At 51.3% G+C, this 20,710-nt stretch overlaps 2 protein-coding genes across 3 annotated transcripts; both read left to right on the top strand.

The window, feature by feature from the left end:
* The first annotated feature begins 3,011 nt into the window (after window positions 1-3,011).
* On the top strand, window positions 3,012-11,738 carry LOC114772246 (THUMP domain-containing protein 3-like). 2 transcript variants are annotated; one of them, XM_028965254.1, is made up of 10 exons: window positions 3,012-3,068; window positions 3,279-3,517; window positions 8,151-8,228; window positions 8,305-8,700; window positions 9,453-9,583; window positions 9,662-9,731; window positions 9,825-9,940; window positions 10,092-10,199; window positions 10,282-10,405; window positions 10,958-11,738. In XM_028965254.1, the coding sequence occupies exons 2-10, from the start codon at window positions 3,296-3,298 to the stop codon at window positions 11,126-11,128; spliced, it is 1,416 nt and encodes a 471-aa protein (XP_028821087.1). In that variant the 5' UTR covers window positions 3,012-3,068; window positions 3,279-3,295; the 3' UTR covers window positions 11,129-11,738. The 2 variants fall into 2 exon arrangements, with proteins under 2 accessions (XP_028821087.1, XP_028821086.1); XM_028965253.1 differs by lacking the exon at window positions 10,958-11,738 and having other exon boundaries at window positions 10,282-10,939.
* Window positions 11,739-12,805: 1,067 nt separating this feature from the next.
* On the top strand, window positions 12,806-20,568 carry LOC114772241 (prostacyclin synthase-like). The gene is made up of 10 exons (XM_028965244.1): window positions 12,806-12,909; window positions 13,261-13,384; window positions 13,474-13,649; window positions 13,833-13,976; window positions 14,066-14,193; window positions 14,524-14,699; window positions 16,703-16,844; window positions 17,258-17,439; window positions 17,699-17,850; window positions 20,235-20,568. The coding sequence occupies exons 1-10, from the start codon at window positions 12,836-12,838 to the stop codon at window positions 20,389-20,391; spliced, it is 1,455 nt and encodes a 484-aa protein (XP_028821077.1). The 5' UTR covers window positions 12,806-12,835; the 3' UTR covers window positions 20,392-20,568.
* The last annotated feature ends 142 nt before the right edge of the window (window positions 20,569-20,710 follow it).

Below are 20,710 nucleotides of genomic sequence, written 5' to 3'. Positions count from 1 at the left end.
TCTCGCTCTCTCATTGCTAAGCATCTCGGGGGGGGGGGGGGTCCTGGGAAACTATGACTTCACTGTTTTTGCTGCACAAAGCCCCATTGTGCGCGTCCCGCAGCATTCATTCTGCGAGGCCGGAGTGGGAGACGCTGCGGGGACTGTCGCTGAAAAGGGCCAGTCAGGAGGCTTTGTCACGCCGCACGGACTCTGAATGGCCGGAGAGCCAAGTACACTAAATATGCATTCCTTTACATCGCCCCCTACAACCGGGAAATCTTGGCAGACTCAGCTGGTGTGGATGCGTCTTATTCTAACATCGTTCTAATTACCCAACCGCTGTCCCCATTTCCGCAGACTTATGGCATTTATCGGGCAGGGACAGTCCCCCTGGAAGTACGCGGACGTGAGTGGGGTTTGAACATGGGACTTTGTACCCACCAGTCTACTACACACCAATGCCAGTGGGGATAAAAAATCGAAAACACGTATCGAGGGGTTCAAAGTGTGAGAGTGAGAACATCCAAACTGACCCTTGACTTTTGCAACGCAGTTCAGGAGAGGACCGTGGGAGTCCTTGTGTGTTTGGGATTTGAACCAGAAGACCGAGGTTCAAACCCCACTTACTACCATCGTGTCCCTGAGCAGGACACTTAACCCTGAGTGTCTCCAGGGGGGGACTGTCCCTGTAACTACTGACTGTAAGTCGCTCTGGTTAAGGGCGTCTGGTAAATGCCGTAAAAATTTTAACACAGTATTAGATACATAGAGCTGGTGATACCGGTTCATTCATATTGTAGCATTGGCAGCCAATAGGGCTGGCCTGATTTGCATAAGGGCCGCCTCTGGGGTTAGTGAGGCAAGGTTTACCCACCGTTAGGGTGAGTGTTGGGGGATTTAGTGGGGAGTAACTCGAGCAGGTAGGGGTGTGTGATGATCATGGGTTAATACCTCCACAGTGGCCCTTTTTTTTTTTTTGACCTCTCATGCTGGTACCTGGTTCTAAAGGTACTAGCTAATGAAAGGCTTGTCTGAGCTGCGTCAAATGTCTCTAAGCTCCCCATCAAGGAGCCCGTTGCTACAAATTTTTACATTTATTGTGCAAAATGCATCATGTCTGGAAGAGCCTGATCCTCCACTCATTTGGAACCCACAATTGAAAAATGTCATAAACATTGGGGTCCACCAACCAAGAGCTGACGATTGTCTGCATCTTGTCGGCATTCAGAAATCCGTAATATTTCCTGAAGCAGAGCGTAGGCGCGGCCTTCGTCTCTTTTTATGGCCGACATCTGTACCTCAGCCGTGCATGAATATGCATGAATGGATATGAGGCTCCATTCTGCTTTCCCAGTTAAGGCTGAAATGCTGCTCCAGTCTGAAATGCTGTTCTAGTGGGGCGGGTGAGCAGAAGACCTGAAGGCCTCCCTCGGGGTGAAGCACTCCAGCTCTGCAGCGGCCCAGAGCCGTTTCTGGACTCGTTGTTAGACAGTGCCATGTAGAGCGGTGATGATCTTCCGAGACGTGGCCAGTGTACCAAAAAAAATCTCCCATTTTCCTTTGTTCCATTGTGGGACCCATCTGGTATTCCAATGATCGTGCCATGGAGACCTATCACCTTTTCTGGTGCAGCTTCTCCAGCGATATTGCAGCAGTGACACATTTACGATGGTACCTTGTCGTTTAAGATCAGGGTCATATTAGCATATGTGTGATATATTTTACTTTACGTTATGTTACGAAAATGTTCTTTTTAACAGGAAATGTCCCATTGACTCGTTAGACCAAAGTTGAGAAAGTGTTTATTCTTGGTCCAACGGGTCAATGGGACATTTCTTGTTAAGGGGCAGCAGTGGCCTAGCGGTTAATGAAGCGACCCCATAATCAGAAGGTTGCGGGTTCGAATCTCGAGGTCCCCTTAATGTCATGGTGCCCACCCCTCACCAAGGGTGATGGTTAAATACAGAGGACACGTTTCACTGTGTCACCGTGTGCTGTGCTGCAGTGTTTCACAATGGGGTGGTACTAGCCTAGCGGGTAACACACTCGCCTATGAGCCAGAAGACCCAGGTTCGAACCTGCTGTAGACCCAGGTTCGAAATGCTGTAAATGCACGCTTACTCTGATAGTAAGAATCATCTCCGCTTGCAGATATGATTCAGTGGATGTACATTAAGAAGAGAAGCAGTATAAAAATACCCCCCTGCACGACTGCAGTAACACAGGAGCGTTTCTAGGTCGCTGTTTGTTTGTCTGATTGGCTGGTGCGACTGCTCAGAAATGCGCGGCTCCAGGCAACCGTGCCAGCGGGCAAGCGTCCTCCACTTCCCTTAATTACAAACATAAGGGAAGGCATTAAGCAGAGAGCGACTGGCCCCGCCTGTGACACGCCCGCATCCACGTCTCCGCTTCCGGCCCGAGGCCTGGGCCCTGCTGCAGCGGGGAGCCACAAGCAGCCCCATCTGGACCCCAGAAGCTCAGTCATGGAACTGAAGCGGATTCCCTCCTCCCTCCACGTTGTGATTTATAAAAATGCGCCACGGTCCCGCAGAAGCCCCCACGGTACAAAGAGCGTGGTTCCGGGGGGCTTCCGGATGAACCCTTTTTACTGCTGTCGTGCCAGGCAGGGAGGAGAGGAGGCGAGAAAACAAGAAAAACTTCTGAAGGCCTTTGAAGCAGTCGGAATTCCCTCCGAATTCTCCACAAGCCGCTGAGCAAATAAACACTTGCAATGAAGTAGACCTTCGTGGCACATAAAAAAAATATATAGATTTTTAACCTCGTATAACGTAAAAAAAGCAATTTATATATGCACATTCATGGGTAAAACAGCGACACGCACTCATACGAATTTTACGTGAGTTGCTCGTTTTATTTTTATTTTTTTTTTATTGCGACTCTGCAGCGCCACCCAGCGGCGAAGGCGAGCGGGCCGTGACCCGGAAACACTTCCTCCCGGTCCGCGACACGCAGCAGCCGTCTGGTGTCCTGCGTGGACAGACGTCCTCGTCCCAGGTGGCGTGTTGGTACTTCAATAAAAAAAAAAAAAAAAAAAAAAAAAATCGAAACGTTTGCAACGTACGCGGGTGAGTTTCTGTTTTATTACTCCGCGCTGCGCTTGTATTGAACTGTTGTAAATGTTCACGACGGAAGCCCCCTCATCTCCTTCTCCTTGTGGGCTTCTGTGACGGTGTGTGTCGTTTTTAGCCGACAAGTTTGAACAGAGTCCGTATCAGTTTGGGGCGTTTTGAGTTGGACAGTTTAGCACCTGGGAATTCTCCTGCCTTCTCCCCCAGATATCCCGGATGAGGCCATGGCCGCGGTGCTAGAAGGTTCCGAGGTCCACATGTCCACGGAGGAGCGTGGAGGAAGCGGCCCGGACCCGGGGGCCGGCGTCACCATCGGGGCCACCGTGCCGACTGGCTTTGAGCCCACCGCCGCTGAGGAGGTCGGCGAGAAGATTGGAGCGGAAGCCAGAATCGGCAAAGACCGCGGCAGAATATATTTCCGGATCGGCGCCGATAAACTGCCACTGGTCAGTTTGCGGGCCTCACCGGACACTCCGTCCTGGTTCCTCCTCCTCCTGCTGATGGAGAACCGCAAACACACCCCCTCCACCGTGACCGGGCACGAAAATGCAGAATAATTCAGCCGCTCTTCCACTCGCTGCGCTTCTTCATTTACATTTAACAGCATTTGCCAGACGCCCTTATCCAGAGCGTCTTACAATCAGTAGTGACAGGGACAGTCCCCCCCTGGAGACACTCAGGGTTAAGTGTCCTGCTCAGGGACACGATGGTAGTAAGTGGGGTCTTCTGGTCCACAGGCCAGTGTGTATGTAAAAAGTCTGTAAGTTGACAGACACAGTACAGGCCAAAAGTCTGGACACCTTCTCATTCAAGGTGTTTTCTTTATCTTCATGACCATTTACGTTGGTTGATTCTCACTGAAGGCATCAAAACTATGAATGAACACATGTGGAGTTATGTACTTAACAAAAAAGGTGAAATAAGTGAAAACATGTTTAATATTCTAGTTTCTTTGCTCTGATTCCTGCTTTACACACTCTTGGCATTCTCTCGATGAGCTTCAAGAGGTCGTCACCTGAAATGCTTCTCCAACAGTCTTGAAGGAGTTCCCAGAGGTGTTTAGCACTTGTTGGTCCAGCTCACCCCAAACCATCTGGATTGGGTTCAGGTCCGGTGACTGTGGAGGTCAGGTCTCCACTTTTTGTTAAGTACAGAACTCCACATGTGTTCATTCATAGTTTTGATGCCTTCAGTGAGAATCTACCAACGTAAATGGTCATGAAGATAAAGAAAACATGTTGAATGAGAAGGTGTCCAGACTGTTGGCCTCTACTGTGCGTGACTTTGTGGAAGTGGAGATTTACGTGTTTTCTCTGCTCGCTTTACTGAGGTCGGTTCGTGCTGGCGCTAAATGCTTCTGTCCTGTAGGCGTCACCGCAGGCGTCTGGGTTCGACCCGGGTCGGAAAGTAATATACAGTAGTATAATACAGAATACGGTTTTATATGAGTGGAATGCTGTCGGCCGCCAGGGGGCGCTGTTCACTGCCGTTAGTCCTCAGACATTTACATTTACAGCATTTACCAGACGCCCTTATCCAGAGCGACTTACAATCAGTAGTTACAGGGACAGTCCCCCCCTGGAGACACTCAGGGTTAAGAGTCTTGCTCAGGGACACAATGGTAGTAAGTGGGATTTGAACCTGGGTCTTCTGGTTCATAGGCGAGTGTGTTACCCACTAGGCTACTACCAGACGAAAGATAACGGACGGATGAGTGAAGTGAAGTGAAGTGAGTGCACACAGTGAAATTTGTCCTCTGTATTTAACCATCAGCCTGAGTGAGCAGTGGGCAGCCATGACAGGCGCCCGGGGAGCAGTGTGTGGGGACGGTGCTTTGCTCAGTGGCACCTCAGTGGTACCTTGGCGGATCGGGATTCGAACCGGCAACCTTCTGATTACGGGGGTGTTTCCTTAACCACTAGGCCAACACTCAGCCCATTATAGACAAATAAAATGCGCGGCGTGTTGCAGCCGTGCCGCAGAAATGCATCAGTTGAACCCGAACCGGCCGCCTTCGACCGACGTGATGCATGGGGATTCTGCAGCTTCAGACGCATCAGTGAAATGCGATATTGCGAATACGAGAGGATGAGCGCTACTGCAGTGTGTGTTCGTGCGTAATGACGTGTTTTAATGCAGCCCCTGGTATTCTGGGCTGAGTGCGTCACACGTTAATTATTACAAGCGAGGCAGAACGTTGCCGATGCAGGCCCGTGGCTCAGCTGGTAGAGCACAGGACCGCCATTTAGATTCAGATCGTGGGACAGACCCAGATCGCCCACAGCACTGGCATTTTTAAAGGTTCCTTTACTCAAGTCTTGTCACGGTACTAAAGCTTCAAACTACAGCAACATTTATTTCTTATATAGCCCAAAATCACATACAGTATGTCTCAATGGGCTTTGACAGGCCCTACAGTTGACAGCCCCCCCACACTTGACCCTTCTGCACACAAGGAAAAACTCCACTAAAAAACTCTAGGAGAGAGAAGTCTGAAGAAACGTTGGGAAGGAGTGATATAGAGAGGGACCCCCTTCCAGGGTAGAGGGAGCCTGCAAATGGTGTCGGTGCAGGGTTGGGGATGATATAATAATAAGTCCTACAGTTGTAGGGTTGGAGAAGTCCAGGATGTAGTCCAGTGTCATGGTCTAGATTACGTGTCCACAATGATGCTACTGGTCCACTTGAAGATCCCTGAAGCTGTAGTTGTTATTTAAATAGCAATGCAAGTGCCAGTGGTGGTAGTAGCCTAGTGGGTAACACACTCGCCTATGAACCAGAACACCCAGGTTCAAATCCCACTTACTACCATTGTGTCCCTGAGCAAGACACTTAACCCTAAATTGCTCCAGGGGGGACTGTCCCTGTAACTACTGGTTGTAAGTCGCTCTGGGTAAGGGCGTCTGATAAATGCCGTAAATGTAAATGTAGTTGCTATCAAGAGCTTCACAAAATTTTAGTATAGGGTGGTAGTAGCCTAGCGGGTAACTAGGTAGTATACTATACTAACTAGGTAGTATAGAAAGCGGTAGTAGCCTAGTGGGTAACACACTCGCCTGTGAACCAGAAGACCCAGGTTCAAACCCCACTTACTACCAATCGTGTCCCTGAGCAGGACACTTAACCTGTCTCCAGGTGGGACTGTCCCTGTAACTACTAAGGGCATCTGGTAAATGCTGCAAATGTAAATAGCATCGATTCATATCTGAGAATGGATGATTTTATTAATTTTTTTTGCCAGTCGTACTTCATCCTAAACTGGTAACAGGTGTGCAGCAGGTGCAGTTTGGTATACAGACCGCATAGGTTATCGTGTCATTGTCATTCGCACTTCCTTTTAACGCTTGCATCCATGTGTTGAACTATCGCGTGCGGCTGTTTCCTTTATTTGGAAAAAGTTGAAGTTGCCGGTTCCAAGTTTTTGCTTTTGTCGCTCTTACGGCACGTAACACAAAACCATGTCGCTCCGTTTTCATCTTTTTGCTAATATTGTTTATTTGATTCCACATTTTCTTTGCAGGGCACATGAATTACATCAATAACAACGACGTGTGTTTCTTATATAGCCCAAAATCTCATGCAGTATGTCTCAATGGGCTCACATCAAGCTGCGCAAATATTGTTAGCATTTCAAAAAAAGACTTTTTAACGGACGTTTTTTTTTTTTTTAACCAATTTTTTTTCCATTTTGCAATTTAACTCTTTATGAACACTGCAAAAATTAGGGCCGGTATTTTGCTATTTACAAAAAATAACAAAAACATCCTTTTAGCCCAACCTTCCCTTATTTAATTCAGTAATGTGATCATTACAAATGTTTCACCCCTGGACATTGATTCGTGCCGAGTGTAGATGTCCCGGTTAGTTTGGTGTCATTTGTATGGGAGCCATTTTGCTGATTGCCGCGTCAGATTGGCCGAACGTGCCTCCCGCACGTTCCACCGCGGGCCAGGCGGCAGGTTCTAGACGTCCTGTTTCCAACTCGCAAGCGCCGACGTGAGAACCGTCATGGAAACTTGCAGTGATTTCACCTCTTCGGGAAAATTCTTTTTTTTTTTTTTTTCCTTAATCACCAAAACAAAATATAAAACGTCATTCAGGAAAAACGCCCCCGGTGCACGTCTCCCGTGGTATCGTGTGTTGTGGTGGAGATAAGCGTGTCCAGGTGCGTCGCCAGGGCGACTCATTTCGCTTCTTCATTCGGAATCCGGAGACGTCCATAACAAACACAAGAAACCAGCTGCTTTATTAAAACTGGCTCAGCGGTGAAACGCCTGCATGTTGCATCATAGGGACGCTCCATAATGAAACTAATAACAAGCCCAGACAGACACCTGTAGTCATGTAGATAAGCTAAATGATCAGTCTACAATTTGATTTCTAGAGATTTCCTAACCTTGAAGAATCTTTTGATTGGAGTATCTGTCCTTTCTGCTCTTTAAAGGTCCCCTGACATGAAAATATGACTTTGTGAGGGGATTTAACATGAATACGAGTTCATCTAGGATGTCTATGGTCCTGCAGTGGCTAGAAATGGTCGTTCTGCTTTGCCCGTCCGAAGAGCGGCAGCTCAGACAGTCGGATCTGGAATTTGTCCCCTTATGACGTCATAAGGGGAAAGGTTACCTCCCGTTCCTCATGCATGTTCCGCCCCCTCCCCTAAAACATGATCTCCACCGACCGTCATGGCTTCCAAACGTGTGAAGCGTTGCAGTCGCTCTTTAATTGGACGTTAAGATGAGCACAAAAGTATTTTTTTTAGTTTCGTGACGCGAGACTCTGAAGAACCGGCGGGTTCATTTTATTCATTCTGCAAAAACGCGACACGACTTCCTGTCTGCACCGAACATTGTGTTTGGTGGACGGTGCTGGCGACGGCATTTCATGGTAAGGGTTTTTAGTTCTAGAACCGCTGCGTTTCCGTTCCGTCGCGGTTGTATTAGTATGAATCACTGATGCCCCGCCCAGCAGTGTGTTGCGGCGATTCCTTCACTCCGCGATGGTGTCATGTCTGATGGTCTGATGGAACTCGTTCTAGTTCTGTGGGACAGGAAGTGACTGTGCTTCACCCCGTTCCAGGTGCATCGTCTGCGCTCAGTGGACAACCTCTTCGTGGTGGTAGCGGAGTACAACAACTACCAGTTCAAAGAGTCAAAGGTGGGCACGGCATGTCCCTTTATGGACGCTCTATTGTCCTTGTGTCCTGTGGCTCATTGTTCTCTTTCATCATCAGGAGGAAACGCTGTTAGATTTACAGAAGCTGGCTTCTCAGCTGCCGTGGACCATTGCTCTGGAAGTCTGGAAGATGAACAACGCCCTGAAGAAGAAACGGGGGCGGCGAAGGGGCGGAAACAGCTCTGTGCTCACACCCAAAGGTGACGTCTCAAAAGAGGGGGACACGGAGGCAGACTCCCCTCGGCCGGAGGACGAGGAAGGAAGGGACGAAGACGGAGGCGGATGCGCTCCGGCCGAGCGGGACGCTGCGGACAAACCCCTGAAATTCCGAGTGACCTGCAACAGAGCTGGGGACAAACACAGCTTCACGTCCAACGACGCAGCCAGGGACTTCGGGGGAGCCGTTCAGGAGTTCTTCCAGTGGAAGGCGGACATGACCAAGTTTGATATTGAGGTAAATGTGCAGGTTATTGTTGGGCACAAATGAACATTTGCAAGGTGGCAAATAATCCCGCAATTGATGACTCTTTTTCCAGAATACACTTCAAGTGTCTTTTTGGTTTGAAACGGTGTCACTATAACGTTGGGACAGCGGTGGCCTAGCGCTTAAGGAAACGGCCCCGTATTCAGAAGGTTGCCGGTTCGAATCCCGATCCGCCGAGGTGCCACTGAGTGAAACCATCGTCCCCCCACACTCGGCTCCCCGGGCGCCTGTCATGGCCGCCCACTGCTCGCTCAGGGTGATGGTTAAATACAGAGGACAAATTTCACTGTGTGCACCGTGTGCTGTGCATCACATGTGAGGTCACCAGACACTTCACTCCATTTATGTAAGGTTACAAGCTCCAAATGCGCTTTTAAGGAAGCACCACTAGTTGGCGCTGTCTGGTTTTAGATCAGCCCATGAAATCACACGTAAAATTCAAACATTCATTCTTAATTCGGTTTTGTCACAATTTAATTCGGTTGTACGCGTGGCGTATGGCTCAAGAAACGGACGCATGCGAGCTTCTGTCATTACTGGAGATCAAACGGCACATTTTACTTCCCTTCCTGCTCGCTGTGCGATATGATCCAGATATGCAAAAAAAATTCCAAACAACAAAATACCTTTATTCACACGCTTATTATTCAGGGATTTCTGTCTTTACGCCTTATTATGCGTTTTCTTCCCTCGTCATGCATGTGAAAACGTCCCACCCCCAGGTCCTGCTGAACATCCACAACCAGGAGCTGGTGGTGGGCATCGCCCTGACTGAGGAGAGCCTACACAGGAGAAACATCACCCACTTCGGTCCCACCACTCTGCGCTCCACGCTGGCCTACGGCATGCTCAGGTCCGCCCGGTGGACGCGTGTCCCCCCCCCGCTGTCCTTACGGCGCATTTAAACGGACTTGGTCTATCCTGTGCGCAGGCTCTGCAGACCTCAGATCTCCGACGTCATCGTGGACCCGATGTGTGGCACCGGCGCCATCCCAGTGGAGGTCACCTCCCGAGCCGGAGCGCTTCATGTTCACGTTTTTTTTGCTCGTAAGCCCGTCCCCGGTAATTCGTTTTTTTTGCCGTAACCCGTTTAGGGAGCGATTGAATGGCAGCAGTCGTTTTTCATCGCGGGGGACAATAACGACATGGCGGTAAATCGCACCGTCAACAACACCAACCACATCCTGAAGAGGAGGCAAGAAGGAGGCAGGTGAGAGTCCAGGATAAATTATTCCTATTTTCTGTGCTGCGAGGACGTCATTTCTTCCATTTTTTAAAAAATATCGTAAAAGCGAAATTTTCCACATAAACGGATACGTAATTATTACCGTAAGCGGCGTTGTGAGTGTCGTGCTGGTCAGCTCTGCCCCAGGGCTCCGTATGGACACCGCCCGATGGGACCTGTGCCGCCTGCCGCTGAGGGCCAGCTCGGTGGACATCATCGTAACGGACATGCCGTTCGGAAAGAGGTGCGGTTCCCGCGCTCCGGTTCCGCCGCGGGGACGGGGGACGGGGGGGTCCTGCGGCTGATCTGTTTCCTGCGTCTCTCAGGATGGGCTCCAGGAAGAAGAACTGGGACCTGTACCCCTCGTGTCTGAGGGAGATGGCCCGCGTGTGCCGGCCCGCCACGGGCAAAGCCGTTCTGTTGACGCAGGACAAGAAATGTTTCGCCAAGGTAACGGTGCACGTCCTCGTCCCCGAACCGCCCGTCTTCTCTTGGTCTGGTAGGCTTGTGGGCCACGTTCCCCGCGGAGCCGGGCTGCCGAGGCTTTGTTTGTGTGGGCAGGCAGGAAGAGGCCGGTGGAGCCGAGCCAGGAGTAAACCGAGGGACGGGGGCGTGGCCAGAGACGCACGGAACAGCCGGATCGTCTAAAAATGTCCGATTCGCAGCTTTTCCGAAAGTTCGGTGACGTGGAGCCGCGTCCCTGCTTCGAGCCTCCTGTGGTGGAGAGCGCGGCGGGAACTTGGCCGATGTTGGTTGGTTTAATGGGTGGTAGTAGCCTAGCGGGTAACACACTCGCCTACGAACCAGAAGATCCAGGTTCAAATCCCACTTACTACCACTGTGTCCCTGAGCAGGACACTTAACCCTGAGTGTCTCCAGGGGGACTGTCCCTGTAACTACTGATTGTAAGTCGCTCTGGATAAGGGCGTCTGGTAAACGCTGTAAATGTAAGTCTAGTTATTGAGATGTCTGTCACTCCAGCTCTGCTCCTGTCCCCTGCAGGCCTTGTCCAGGATGGGGGGGCTGTGGAGACGGTCCCACACCGTGTGGGTGAACGTGGGCGGCCTGCACGCCGCCGTCTACGTCCTGAAACGCACCGGGTGGGTCTACGGCGCCGCGGCGGAAGACGGAGCCGAGGGCCGAGGAGAGGGAGAAGAAGAGGAGCTTCTGTAGATGTTTAGAGCTGTTAGTCACCCCGTAAGATCGGAGCGGGGCTGCTGGTTTATGTGGACTTGTCTAAACTGTGTACGGCGCAACAAATGGTATTTATTCTCCGTAACGCCACTTTTACTTTACTTCACCGCTCGCCGGACCTGTTGAGCGACTCCAGCCTGAGGTCGGTGGGCCATTAAACGCTTGATATCGGCGTCCCTGGCGTCCCTGGCCTGGACGGGCGGGGTGGGCTGCCGGGAAATGACTGGATTTTTTGGGGGGTTTTTCCGTGAATCGTTTGAGCTCATCTCTGTCGTCGGCGCGAAAGACGTTTCTTGGCAGGCACGCAGCAGGATGTCCGCCGCAGCTGCCATCGGTGGACTGTCGAGTCGTCATCGCCGCCGATCTTTTCAATAAAGCGCATTGTTCCTTCACGGGTTGGATTTCAGGCTCGGCTGCAGCGGTGACCCCGGCCGGGAGACGCCCTGAAACGACACCGCTCCTTCCTCCACCTGTAATGACTACAGAATAATGTACTATTCCTGCTGTTCCTCGTAGTAATTATAATAAATCAACACTGCACGTTCAACAACCGCACCATAAAACATCCTAATAAATAAATCAAATGCCACTGAAGCCCAGTCAATATTAATCATACATTAAAAACAATTTTTTTTTTTACTTGAACTCTTTTGTAATATATTTCTGTACGTCTTCTTGAGCTGGATTATTATTTTTTTTACACAGTGTTTCGTGTCCCCTCGGGGACGGCACCTAATTTCATTGTAATTGTCACAATGGCCATAAAGTTAAAGATGTTTTGAGTGTCGCAACAGCTGTAGAGTAAAACCGGTCCCTGTGACTGGTGGCACGTGTCGCGTCTGGTGACCTTAATTAATGAGCGGTGTGGTGATTTACTTGCGTATTTATTTATATGTATGATTTATATGTATTCTACATCTATAATAATAGAAGAAGAAATTGATCAGAGCTCCACACTGTAAAAGTTGGTGGGTGGTAGTAGCCTAGTGGGTGACTTCTGTATAGAATCTACAACAGAGGGAATAAAAAGATTGTATTCATAGTTGGGGGTCCTAATGAACCGGAACTGATCTCTTCATCCCAGGTTCGAACCCCATTTACTACCATCATGTCCCTGAGCAGGACACTTAACCCGGAGTGTCTCCAGGGGGGGACTGTCCCTGTCACTACTGATTGTATGGGTGGTGGGGTACTGAAAGTAGGGTGGTAGTAGCCTAGTGGGTAACACACTCGCCTATGAACCAGAAGACCCAGGTTCGAACCCCATTTACTACCATCATGTCCCTGAGAAGGACACTTAACCCGGAGTGTCTCCAGGGGGGACTGTCCCTGTCACTACTGATTGTATGGGTGGTGGGGTACTGAAAGTAGGGTGGTAGTAGCCTGGTGGGTAACACACTCGCCTGTGAACCAGAAGACCCAGGTTCAAACCCCACTTACTACCATTGTGTCCCTGAGCAGGACACTTAACCCTGAGTGTCTCCAGGGGGGGACTGTCCCTGTAACTACTGACTGTAAGTCGCTCTGGATAAGGGCGTCTGGTAAGTGCTATAAATGTAAATAATTTTGAGAAATCCCATGACGTCACAGATTGTGCCGTCGCTGACGTCACGGCCGACGCTCCGCCCGCGCGCTTGAAAAGCGGCGTGACGCGACGCGGCGCTCGTGTCCGCGCTCCTACTCGAGATGTTGTGGACGGTCCTCGTCCTGCTGCTGGTCAGCAGCCTGCTGCTCCTGCTGCTCTTCTCCCGGCGCTCCAGGTGAGTGGACGACTGTCCCCCCGCGTCTGTGGTGTGAGTGCGGGACTTATTTAAACTTTTTTACGTTTAAGGCACTTACCAGATACCCTTATACAGTCAGTAGTTACAGGGACAGTGTCCCCCTGGAGACACTCAGGGTTAAGTGTCCTGCTCAGGGACACGATGGTAGTAAGTGGGATTTGAACCCGGGTCTTCTGGTTTATAGGCGAGTGTGTTACCCCCTAGGCTCCTACCACCCTTTTATTAAAATAATGAAACGGAACTGGACCGTCTTCTCAGCACCGAACACACACAACAGCTGAGGGACATCCGCCCAGCCTGTAAACAGGGCTGCGTTCCGTCCCGTTACAGGTCCAACAGAGAACCTCCTCTGGACAAAGGTGCCATTCCGTGGCTGGGTCACGCGCTGGAGTTCGGGAGGGACGCGGCCAGCTTTGTAACTGGCATGAAGAAGAAGCACGGGGACATTTTCACGGTGGGGACGGCTGCTCCGTGTGTCGTGTGCCTTGTGCATTGCGTGCAGGTTTTTGTGATGTCATGGGCCACCCGGGTCTGTCACCGCAGGTGCGCGTCGCTGGCCGCTACGTCACCGTCCTCCTGGACCCGCACTCCTTCGACGCGGTCCTGCAGGACCGAGGTTCCCTGGACTTCTCCCGCTACGCCCAGGTGCTGATGGACCGGATCTTCAAGCTGCGCCTGCCGAAGTACAACCCCGGCGAGGAGAAGGCCATCATGAGGACGTAGGTGGTGATGTCACGGCTGGCGCGAGATGAATGGGGTGGACGGGCAGTGCAGTAACGGCCACGCCCCTTAGAACAAAGCCAGCAGCCGACTTCCTTTTGTGAACCCGGGGACAACAGCCGTTTAATAAAGATGACGCAGGTGCGTGTCCCACGTGGCCTTTAACCCGCCTGTCCCCGCAGGCACTTCCAGGGCGACAGTCTCGCGGCCCTCAACGCCACCATGCTGGCGAACCTCCAGGCCCTGCTGGCGAGCGAGGTGGCCCCGAACCGGACGGACTGGAAGAGGGACGGGCTCTTCAGCCTGTGCTACAGCCTTCTGTTCCGGTATGTGGCTCCCTCGGGGGACGCGCCGCCGCCCTCCCCTTCTGCCGGGTCCTGTGCGCGGGACTCACCGTCTGACCGCGTCCCCACAGGGCGGGGTTCCTCACGCTGTTCGGCGGCGAGCAGAACAACAACGGCTCGGACGCCGGCCTCGTGTACAAGGAGTACCGCACCTTCGACCGCCTCCTGACCAAGATGGCCCGGACCACGCTGAATTCAGGTAGGAATGTCACACGCAACCTCGGTGACACCGGTGACCTTACCGGACGTGTGTCGGGTCGAGTTTGGGTTCCTTCGTGCCGCTTTTCCAGGTGACATCATCCCAGTCCCACAGCCTGTGTCATCGTGAGCAAACTCCACCGCGCCAGGGCTCTTGTTTACCTTCTGACACCCACTTCCTGTCACCATAGCGATATGTGTGTTTTGGCGGGTCTCGGAGTGACTGGCTCCCTCTCCGGCGGGCCACGCCCGTTTTTTTCACGGTGTGTGCAGTCATGTCTGTTTGGCGGTGGCCTCATATCTGCCCCGCCCCGCCCCGCCTCTGTCACAGGGGAGAAGAAGACGGCAGGTGGGGTCCGCGAGCGCCTCTGGAGGCTTCTGTCCCTGAAGGGCCTGAGTGGAGAGTCCAGCCCCTGGCTGCGGCAGTACCGCCGACACCTGCTGCGGGAGGGCGCCGACGGCGACGCCCAGACCCGCGCCATGCTGCTGCAGCTGTGGGCCACGCAGGTACCACGCCCACACGTGCCACACCCATACCGCGATCAGCTGCATTTAGAGGCGAGGCATCCACAATTCCTCACGTTGTCACCCCGAGGCTATTACCGGGACGTTTAAATCCAGGGGAAAGCTGTTACCGGGACGTTTAAATCCAGGGAAAGCTGTTACCGGGACGTTTAAATCCAGGGGAAAGTTGTTACCGGGACGTTTAAATCCAGGGAAAGCTGTTACCGGGACGTTTAAATCCAGGGGAAAGCTGTTACCGGGACGTTTAAATCCAGGGGAAAGCTGTTACCGGGACGTTTAAATCCAGGGGAAAGCTGTTACCGGGACGTTTAAATCCAGGGAAAGCTGTTACCGGGACGTTTAAATCCAGGGGCAAGCTGTTACCGGGACGTTTAAATCCAGGGGCAAGCTGTTACCGGGACGTTTAAATCCAGGGAAAGCTGTTACCGGGCATTTAAATCCAGTGGTGGCCTAGCGGCCCCGTAATCAGAAGGTTGCCGGTTCGAATCCCGATCCGCCAAGGTGCCACTGAGGTGCCACTGAGCAAAGCACCGTCCCCACACACTGCTCCCCGGGCGCCTGTCATGGCTGCCCACTGCTCACCAAGGGTGATGGTTAAATGCAGAGGACAAATTTCACTCTGTGCACCGCATGCTGTGCTGCTGTGTGACATTCGCTTCACTTAAAAAAAAAAAAAAAAACGTTAAATAAGGACAATGTCCCTGAAAACGTTTCTTCATTCGTTTCTAAAATCCCAGATTTGCTTTCTAAGGCCTTTGGACTGGAATTCAGCAGCCTTTACTCTCCTGTAAACTAGTGGTTCCCGACCTTTTTTCTCTAAAGCCCCTCCAACCAGGACAAGGCAGGACCCCCCAACACCTTTCCACCCTAGTTCCTGTCATCCACCAGAGGGCGCTGTAGGCTGTTCAAAAACAGGGTTCACTTCAGCCCGCCTCCATCTTCTTGTGGTCATGGAAATGGATGCACCTGTGCAGAAGCATGCAGACCATAGCCAGTCGCTCATTTGCATTTTATGCGCCAGTTTGTGCTGCCTGTCTGGCTCCTGATTGGGTCGTCAGAGGTCGGATCTACTACAACTTTACCAGCACGATCATCACGGATCATTTCTCCATCTACGGCTGTCTAGTTTCTTCTCCAACTTCACATCTCCTTTTTTAGCAACCCCCTCCTAGAGCTTCCTCTCTGGACTCATACAGAACTTGGCCGTGTTCCTCATGCTCTGCATAATTTATTGTGGGGAGGGGGATCAGGTGCTTCCCCTCGTGCGTGGTGCACCTCATTATTTACCCAAATACCAGAATGGAAAGAACGGCAAGTGATGCACTTTCACGCTGTAATATATTTATGGAATTCTATTACACGTGCAGGGCTGACGACTGAAAGCGAAGTGATTGTCATTGTGAAACAAAGGTGACCCGTAGTGATCAGCCATGAGCAGTGTGTGGGGACCTCGGTGGCACCGTGGCATTTCGGGATTCGAACCGACAACCTTCTGATTCCGGGTCTTCTTCCTTACCCGCCAGGCCACCACCAGGTTAAAGCAGAGAAACAATGTTTCAAATTGAACTGTAAATGAATATGGAACCAGGCTGGTAGTAGCCTAGCGGGTAACACACTCGCCTACCAACCAGAAGACCCGGGTTCAAACCCCACTTACTACCATCGTGTCCCTGAGCAGGACACTTAACCCTGAGTGTCTCCAGGGGGGGACTGTCCCTGTCACTACTGATTGTAAGTCGCTGTGGATAAGGGCGTCTGGGAAATGTTGTAAATGTAAAAATTTACTTTACTTTACCTTATTTTACTTTACTTTACTTTACAGACGCTTTTATCCAAAGCGACTTACAAGAGGACGACACCAGCAATTCTCGTTTGGTTTCTATAGAATTTGAGTTAGAAAAAACTAAGAGCCCTGATAAGGCCCAACTTGTCAGGAATAGAAGATTTTGTTCAGACGGAACGCTTCACGCCGACTTTTCCTCCAGGGCAACGTTGGACCTGCTGCCTTTTGGCTGCTGGCCTTCCTGCTGACCCACCCGGAGGCCATGGCGGCGGTGAGGAGGGAATTCGGCCGGGCGGCGCAGGGGGGGAACAGACTGGAGCAGCAGCAGCCCACGCCGGTGTTTGGTGAGACGGATAGCATGCCGCATGCGTTCCAGAGTTAGTTTTGTAAATTTGTTTTAAATATCTGTTCGCGTCTGGTCACGTGACTCCAGCGGTGAGTGGCAGGTCATTTGTGGTTCCATCAGGGGTTTGTAAATTGAGCTCCAAGGCAGATGTTCCCCCAGGAGGAACCTGGCAGTGACTTTCAATGAGTAAAATGGCCCAGACGTCAGACTCAACCTGTAGTAGCCATTTAGTAGCCATGTAGTACTCGTGTAGTACCCATGTAGTACCCATGTAGTACCCATGTAGTACTCGTGTAGTACCCGTGTAGTACTCGTGTAGTACCCATGTAGTACTCGTGTAGTACCTATGTAGTACCACACACACAGTGCATCACTCTGTTTAAAGTGTGATTGTCGGTTTCTTTTGCACAGACAGCGCCCTGGAGGAGACGCTACGCCTCACCGCTGCCCCCTTCATCACCAGAGAGGTACTGCAGGACAAGACGCTGCGCATGGCCACCGGGCACGAGTACCGGCTCCGGCGGGGGGATCGAGTGTGCCTCTTCCCGCTCGTCAGCCCGCAGATGGACCCCGAAATCTACCAGGAGCCCGAGGTGCGTCCGCTCTCTGTCCTCTGTGGACACGGCGCAAATACGGAACGTGTTCCCCCGATAATCACACAGAGTAGATGCTAGGAAGCGTGGGAAGGTGCTGCCCGGCCCGTCATTCAGCCCAAAATAGATACTGCTTAAAGAAAAAGGCAGAACTCGGGCACGGTTCCGGGTGTCAGGTGGCCTGCTATTGACTTAGTGAATGTAGCAGAGAGTTGAATTTGGTGCATTTGGTGGTAAAATCTGTTCGTCCTCTTCACAGAAATTCAAGTACAACCGTTTCTTGAACAGCGACGGGACGCCGAAGAGAGAGTTCTACAAAGGAGGACAAAGGCTGAAGTACTACACCATGCCATGGGGGGCAGGCGCCAACGGCTGTGTTGGCAAACCATTCGCCATTAACGCCATCAGGCAGTGAGTCTCCTCCAAAGAGCCCTGTTCTGCCCTTCAAAATGGGACGGAGCAGATTTCAGCCTTTAGAACGTGCCGGTGGTATAAGACGGTGCGTATTTCAGCCTTTAGAACGTGCCGGTGGTATAAGACGGTGCTGATTTCAGCCTTTAGAACGTGCCGGTGGTATAAGACGGTGCGTATTTCAGCCTTTAGAACGTGCCGGTGGTATAAGACGGTGCAGAATTCTGCCTTTAGAACGTGGCGGTGGTATAAGACGGTGCTGATTTCAGCCTTTAGAACGTGCCGGTGGTATAAGACGGTGCAGAATTCTGCCTTTAGAACGTGCCGGTGGTATAAGACGGTGCAGAATTCAGCCTTTAGAACGTGCCGGTGGTATAAGACGGTGCAGATTTCAGCCTTTAGAACGTGCCGGTGGTATAAGACGGTGCAGATTTCAGCCTTTAGAACGTGGCGGTGGTATAAGACGGTGCAGAATTCAGCCTTTAGAACGTGCCGGTGGTATAAGACGGTGCAGATTTCAGCCTTTAGAACGTGCCGGTGGTATAAGACGGTGCAGATTTCAGCCTTTAGAACGTGCCGGTGGTATAAGACGGTGCAGATTTCAGCCTTTAGAACGTGCCGGTGGTATAAGACGGTGCAGAATTCAGCCTTTAGAACGTGCCGGTGGTATAAGACGGTGCAGATTTCAGCCTTTAGAACGTGCCGGTGGTATAAGACGGTGCGTATTTCAGCAGATTTCAGCCTTTAGAACGTGCCGGTGGTATAAGACGGTGCGTGTTTCAGCCTTTAGAACGTGCCGGTGGTATAAGACGGTGCAGAATTCAGCCTTTAGAACGTGGCGGTGGTATAAGACGGTGCAGATTTCAGCCTTTAGAACGTGCCGGTGGTATAAGACGGTGCAGATTTCAGCCTTTAGAACGTGCCGGTGGTATAAGCCGGTGCAGATTTCAGCCTTTGGAACGTGCCGGTGGTATAAGACGGTGCATATTTCAGCAGATTTCAGCCTTTAGAACGTGCCGGTGGTATAAGACGGTGCAGAATTCAGCCTTTAGAACGTGCCGGTGGTATAAGACGGTGCAGAATTCAGCCTTTAGAACGTGCCGGTGGTATAAGACGGTGCAGAATTCAGCCTTTAGAACGTGCCGGTGGTATAAGACGGTGCAGAATTCAGCCTTTACAACGTGCCGGTGGTATAAGACGGTGCGTATTTCAGCCTTTAGAACGTGCCGGTGGTATAAGACGGTGCGTATTTCAGCCTTTACAACGTGCCGGTGGTATAAGACGGTGCGTATTTCAGCCTTTAGAACGTGCCGGTGGTATAAGACGGTGCAGAATTCAGCCTTTAGAACGTGCCGGTGGTATAAGACGGTGCGTATTTCAGCCTTTAGAACGTGCCGGTGGTATAAGACGGTGCAGAATTCTGCCTTTAGAACGTGGCGGTGGTATAAGACGGTGCTGATTTCAGCCTTTAGAACGTGCCGGTGGTATAAGACGGTGCAGAATTCTGCCTTTAGAACGTGCCGGTGGTATAAGACGGTGCAGAATTCAGCCTTTAGAACGTGCCGGTGGTATAAGACGGTGCAGATTTCAGCCTTTAGAACGTGCCGGTGGTATAAGACGGTGCAGATTTCAGCCTTTAGAACGTGGCGGTGGTATAAGACGGTGCAGAATTCAGCCTTTAGAACGTGCCGGTGGTATAAGACGGTGCAGATTTCAGCCTTTAGAATGTGCCGGTGGTATAAGACGGTGCAGATTTCAGCCTTTAGAACGTGCCGGTGGTATAAGACGGTGCAGATTTCAGCCTTTAGAACGTGCCGGTGGTATAAGCCGGTGCAGATTTCAGCCTTTGGAACGTGCCGGTGGTATAAGACGGTGCATATTTCAGCAGATTTCAGCCTTTAGAACGTGCCGGTGGTATAAGACGGTGCAGAATTCAGCCTTTAGAACGTGCCGGTGGTATAAGACGGTGCAGAATTCAGCCTTTAGAACGTGCCGGTGGTATAAGACGGTGCAGAATTCAGCCTTTAGAACGTGCCGGTGGTATAAGACGGTGCAGAATTCAGCCTTTACAACGTGCCGGTGGTATAAGACGGTGCGTATTTCAGCCTTTAGAACGTGCCGGTGGTATAAGACGGTGCGTATTTCAGCCTTTACAACGTGCCGGTGGTATAAGACGGTGCGTATTTCAGCCTTTAGAACGTGCCGGTGGTATAAGACGGTGCAGAATTCAGCCTTTAGAACGTGCCGGTGGTATAAGACGGTGCGTATTTCAGCCTTTAGAACCTGAGTGGGCCCCATTTAGTTCCTTCACTCACTCCCCAATTGTGGTGATGTGTTGTGTGTTCGTGTCTGTTGACCGGTTCTCTCTGTGCCCGTGTGCTCAGGTTGGTGTTCTTGGTCGTGTCCCGCCTGGACGTGGAGCCGTGTGACCCGGCGAGCGGCGTTCCGGCGATGGACCCGGGTCGGTACGGGTTCGGGATGGTCCAGCCCGTGGGAGACCTGCCCATCAGATACAAAGTGAAAAGCGAGGAGTCCCTCTGATGGTGTGTCCTTGACAGGACGTATTTATTTTTAGAACGTTTTATAGGATGAAGGAACGCTCGCTCTGTACAGAATATTTTGATATGTAGCTTCATTGTTATGTGTGTATATTGTCTGTATATAGTTTTTGGAATAATTACTGTACACATTTATTAATAAATGTTTCTGTCCACATTGCTTTGTTCTTCACGGGATTCTGTAAATAAAGAACGGGGCCCACTCAGACGGGCGTGGCGCCGGAGGCGGGAAATGGGTGGGGCGGGGCCACTCTAGAACTGGATTGCACTTTGTCAGGACTCCACTGTAAAACCTGTCCAAC

This window comes from Denticeps clupeoides, unplaced genomic scaffold, assembly GCF_900700375.1.
Source record: "Denticeps clupeoides unplaced genomic scaffold, fDenClu1.1, whole genome shotgun sequence".
NCBI lineage: Eukaryota > Metazoa > Chordata > Actinopteri > Clupeiformes > Denticipitidae > Denticeps > Denticeps clupeoides.
This window is presented reverse-complemented; position numbering and strand designations above follow the sequence as displayed.

What these genes read in the sequence shown, in the direction of transcription:
- LOC114772246 (XM_028965253.1), top strand. Translation starts at nt 3,296, where the DNA reads ATGGCCGCGGTGCTAGAAGGTTCCGAGGTCCACATGTCCACGGAGGAG. An exon ending in TGACCAAGTTTGATATTGAG is followed by an intron (nt 8,701 to 9,452) that starts GTAAATGTGCAG and finishes TCCCACCCCCAG; the next exon opens with GTCCTGCTGAACATCCACAA. An exon ending in AGGAGGCAAGAAGGAGGCAG is followed by an intron (nt 9,941 to 10,091) that starts GTGAGAGTCCAG and finishes CGTGCTGGTCAG; the next exon opens with CTCTGCCCCAGGGCTCCGTA.
- LOC114772241 (XM_028965244.1), top strand. Translation starts at nt 12,836, where the DNA reads ATGTTGTGGACGGTCCTCGTCCTGCTGCTGGTCAGCAGCCTGCTGCTC. An exon ending in AAATCTACCAGGAGCCCGAG is followed by an intron (nt 17,440 to 17,698) that starts GTGCGTCCGCTC and finishes TCCTCTTCACAG; the next exon opens with AAATTCAAGTACAACCGTTT. An exon ending in GCCATTAACGCCATCAGGCA is followed by an intron (nt 17,851 to 20,234) that starts GTGAGTCTCCTC and finishes CCGTGTGCTCAG; the next exon opens with GTTGGTGTTCTTGGTCGTGT.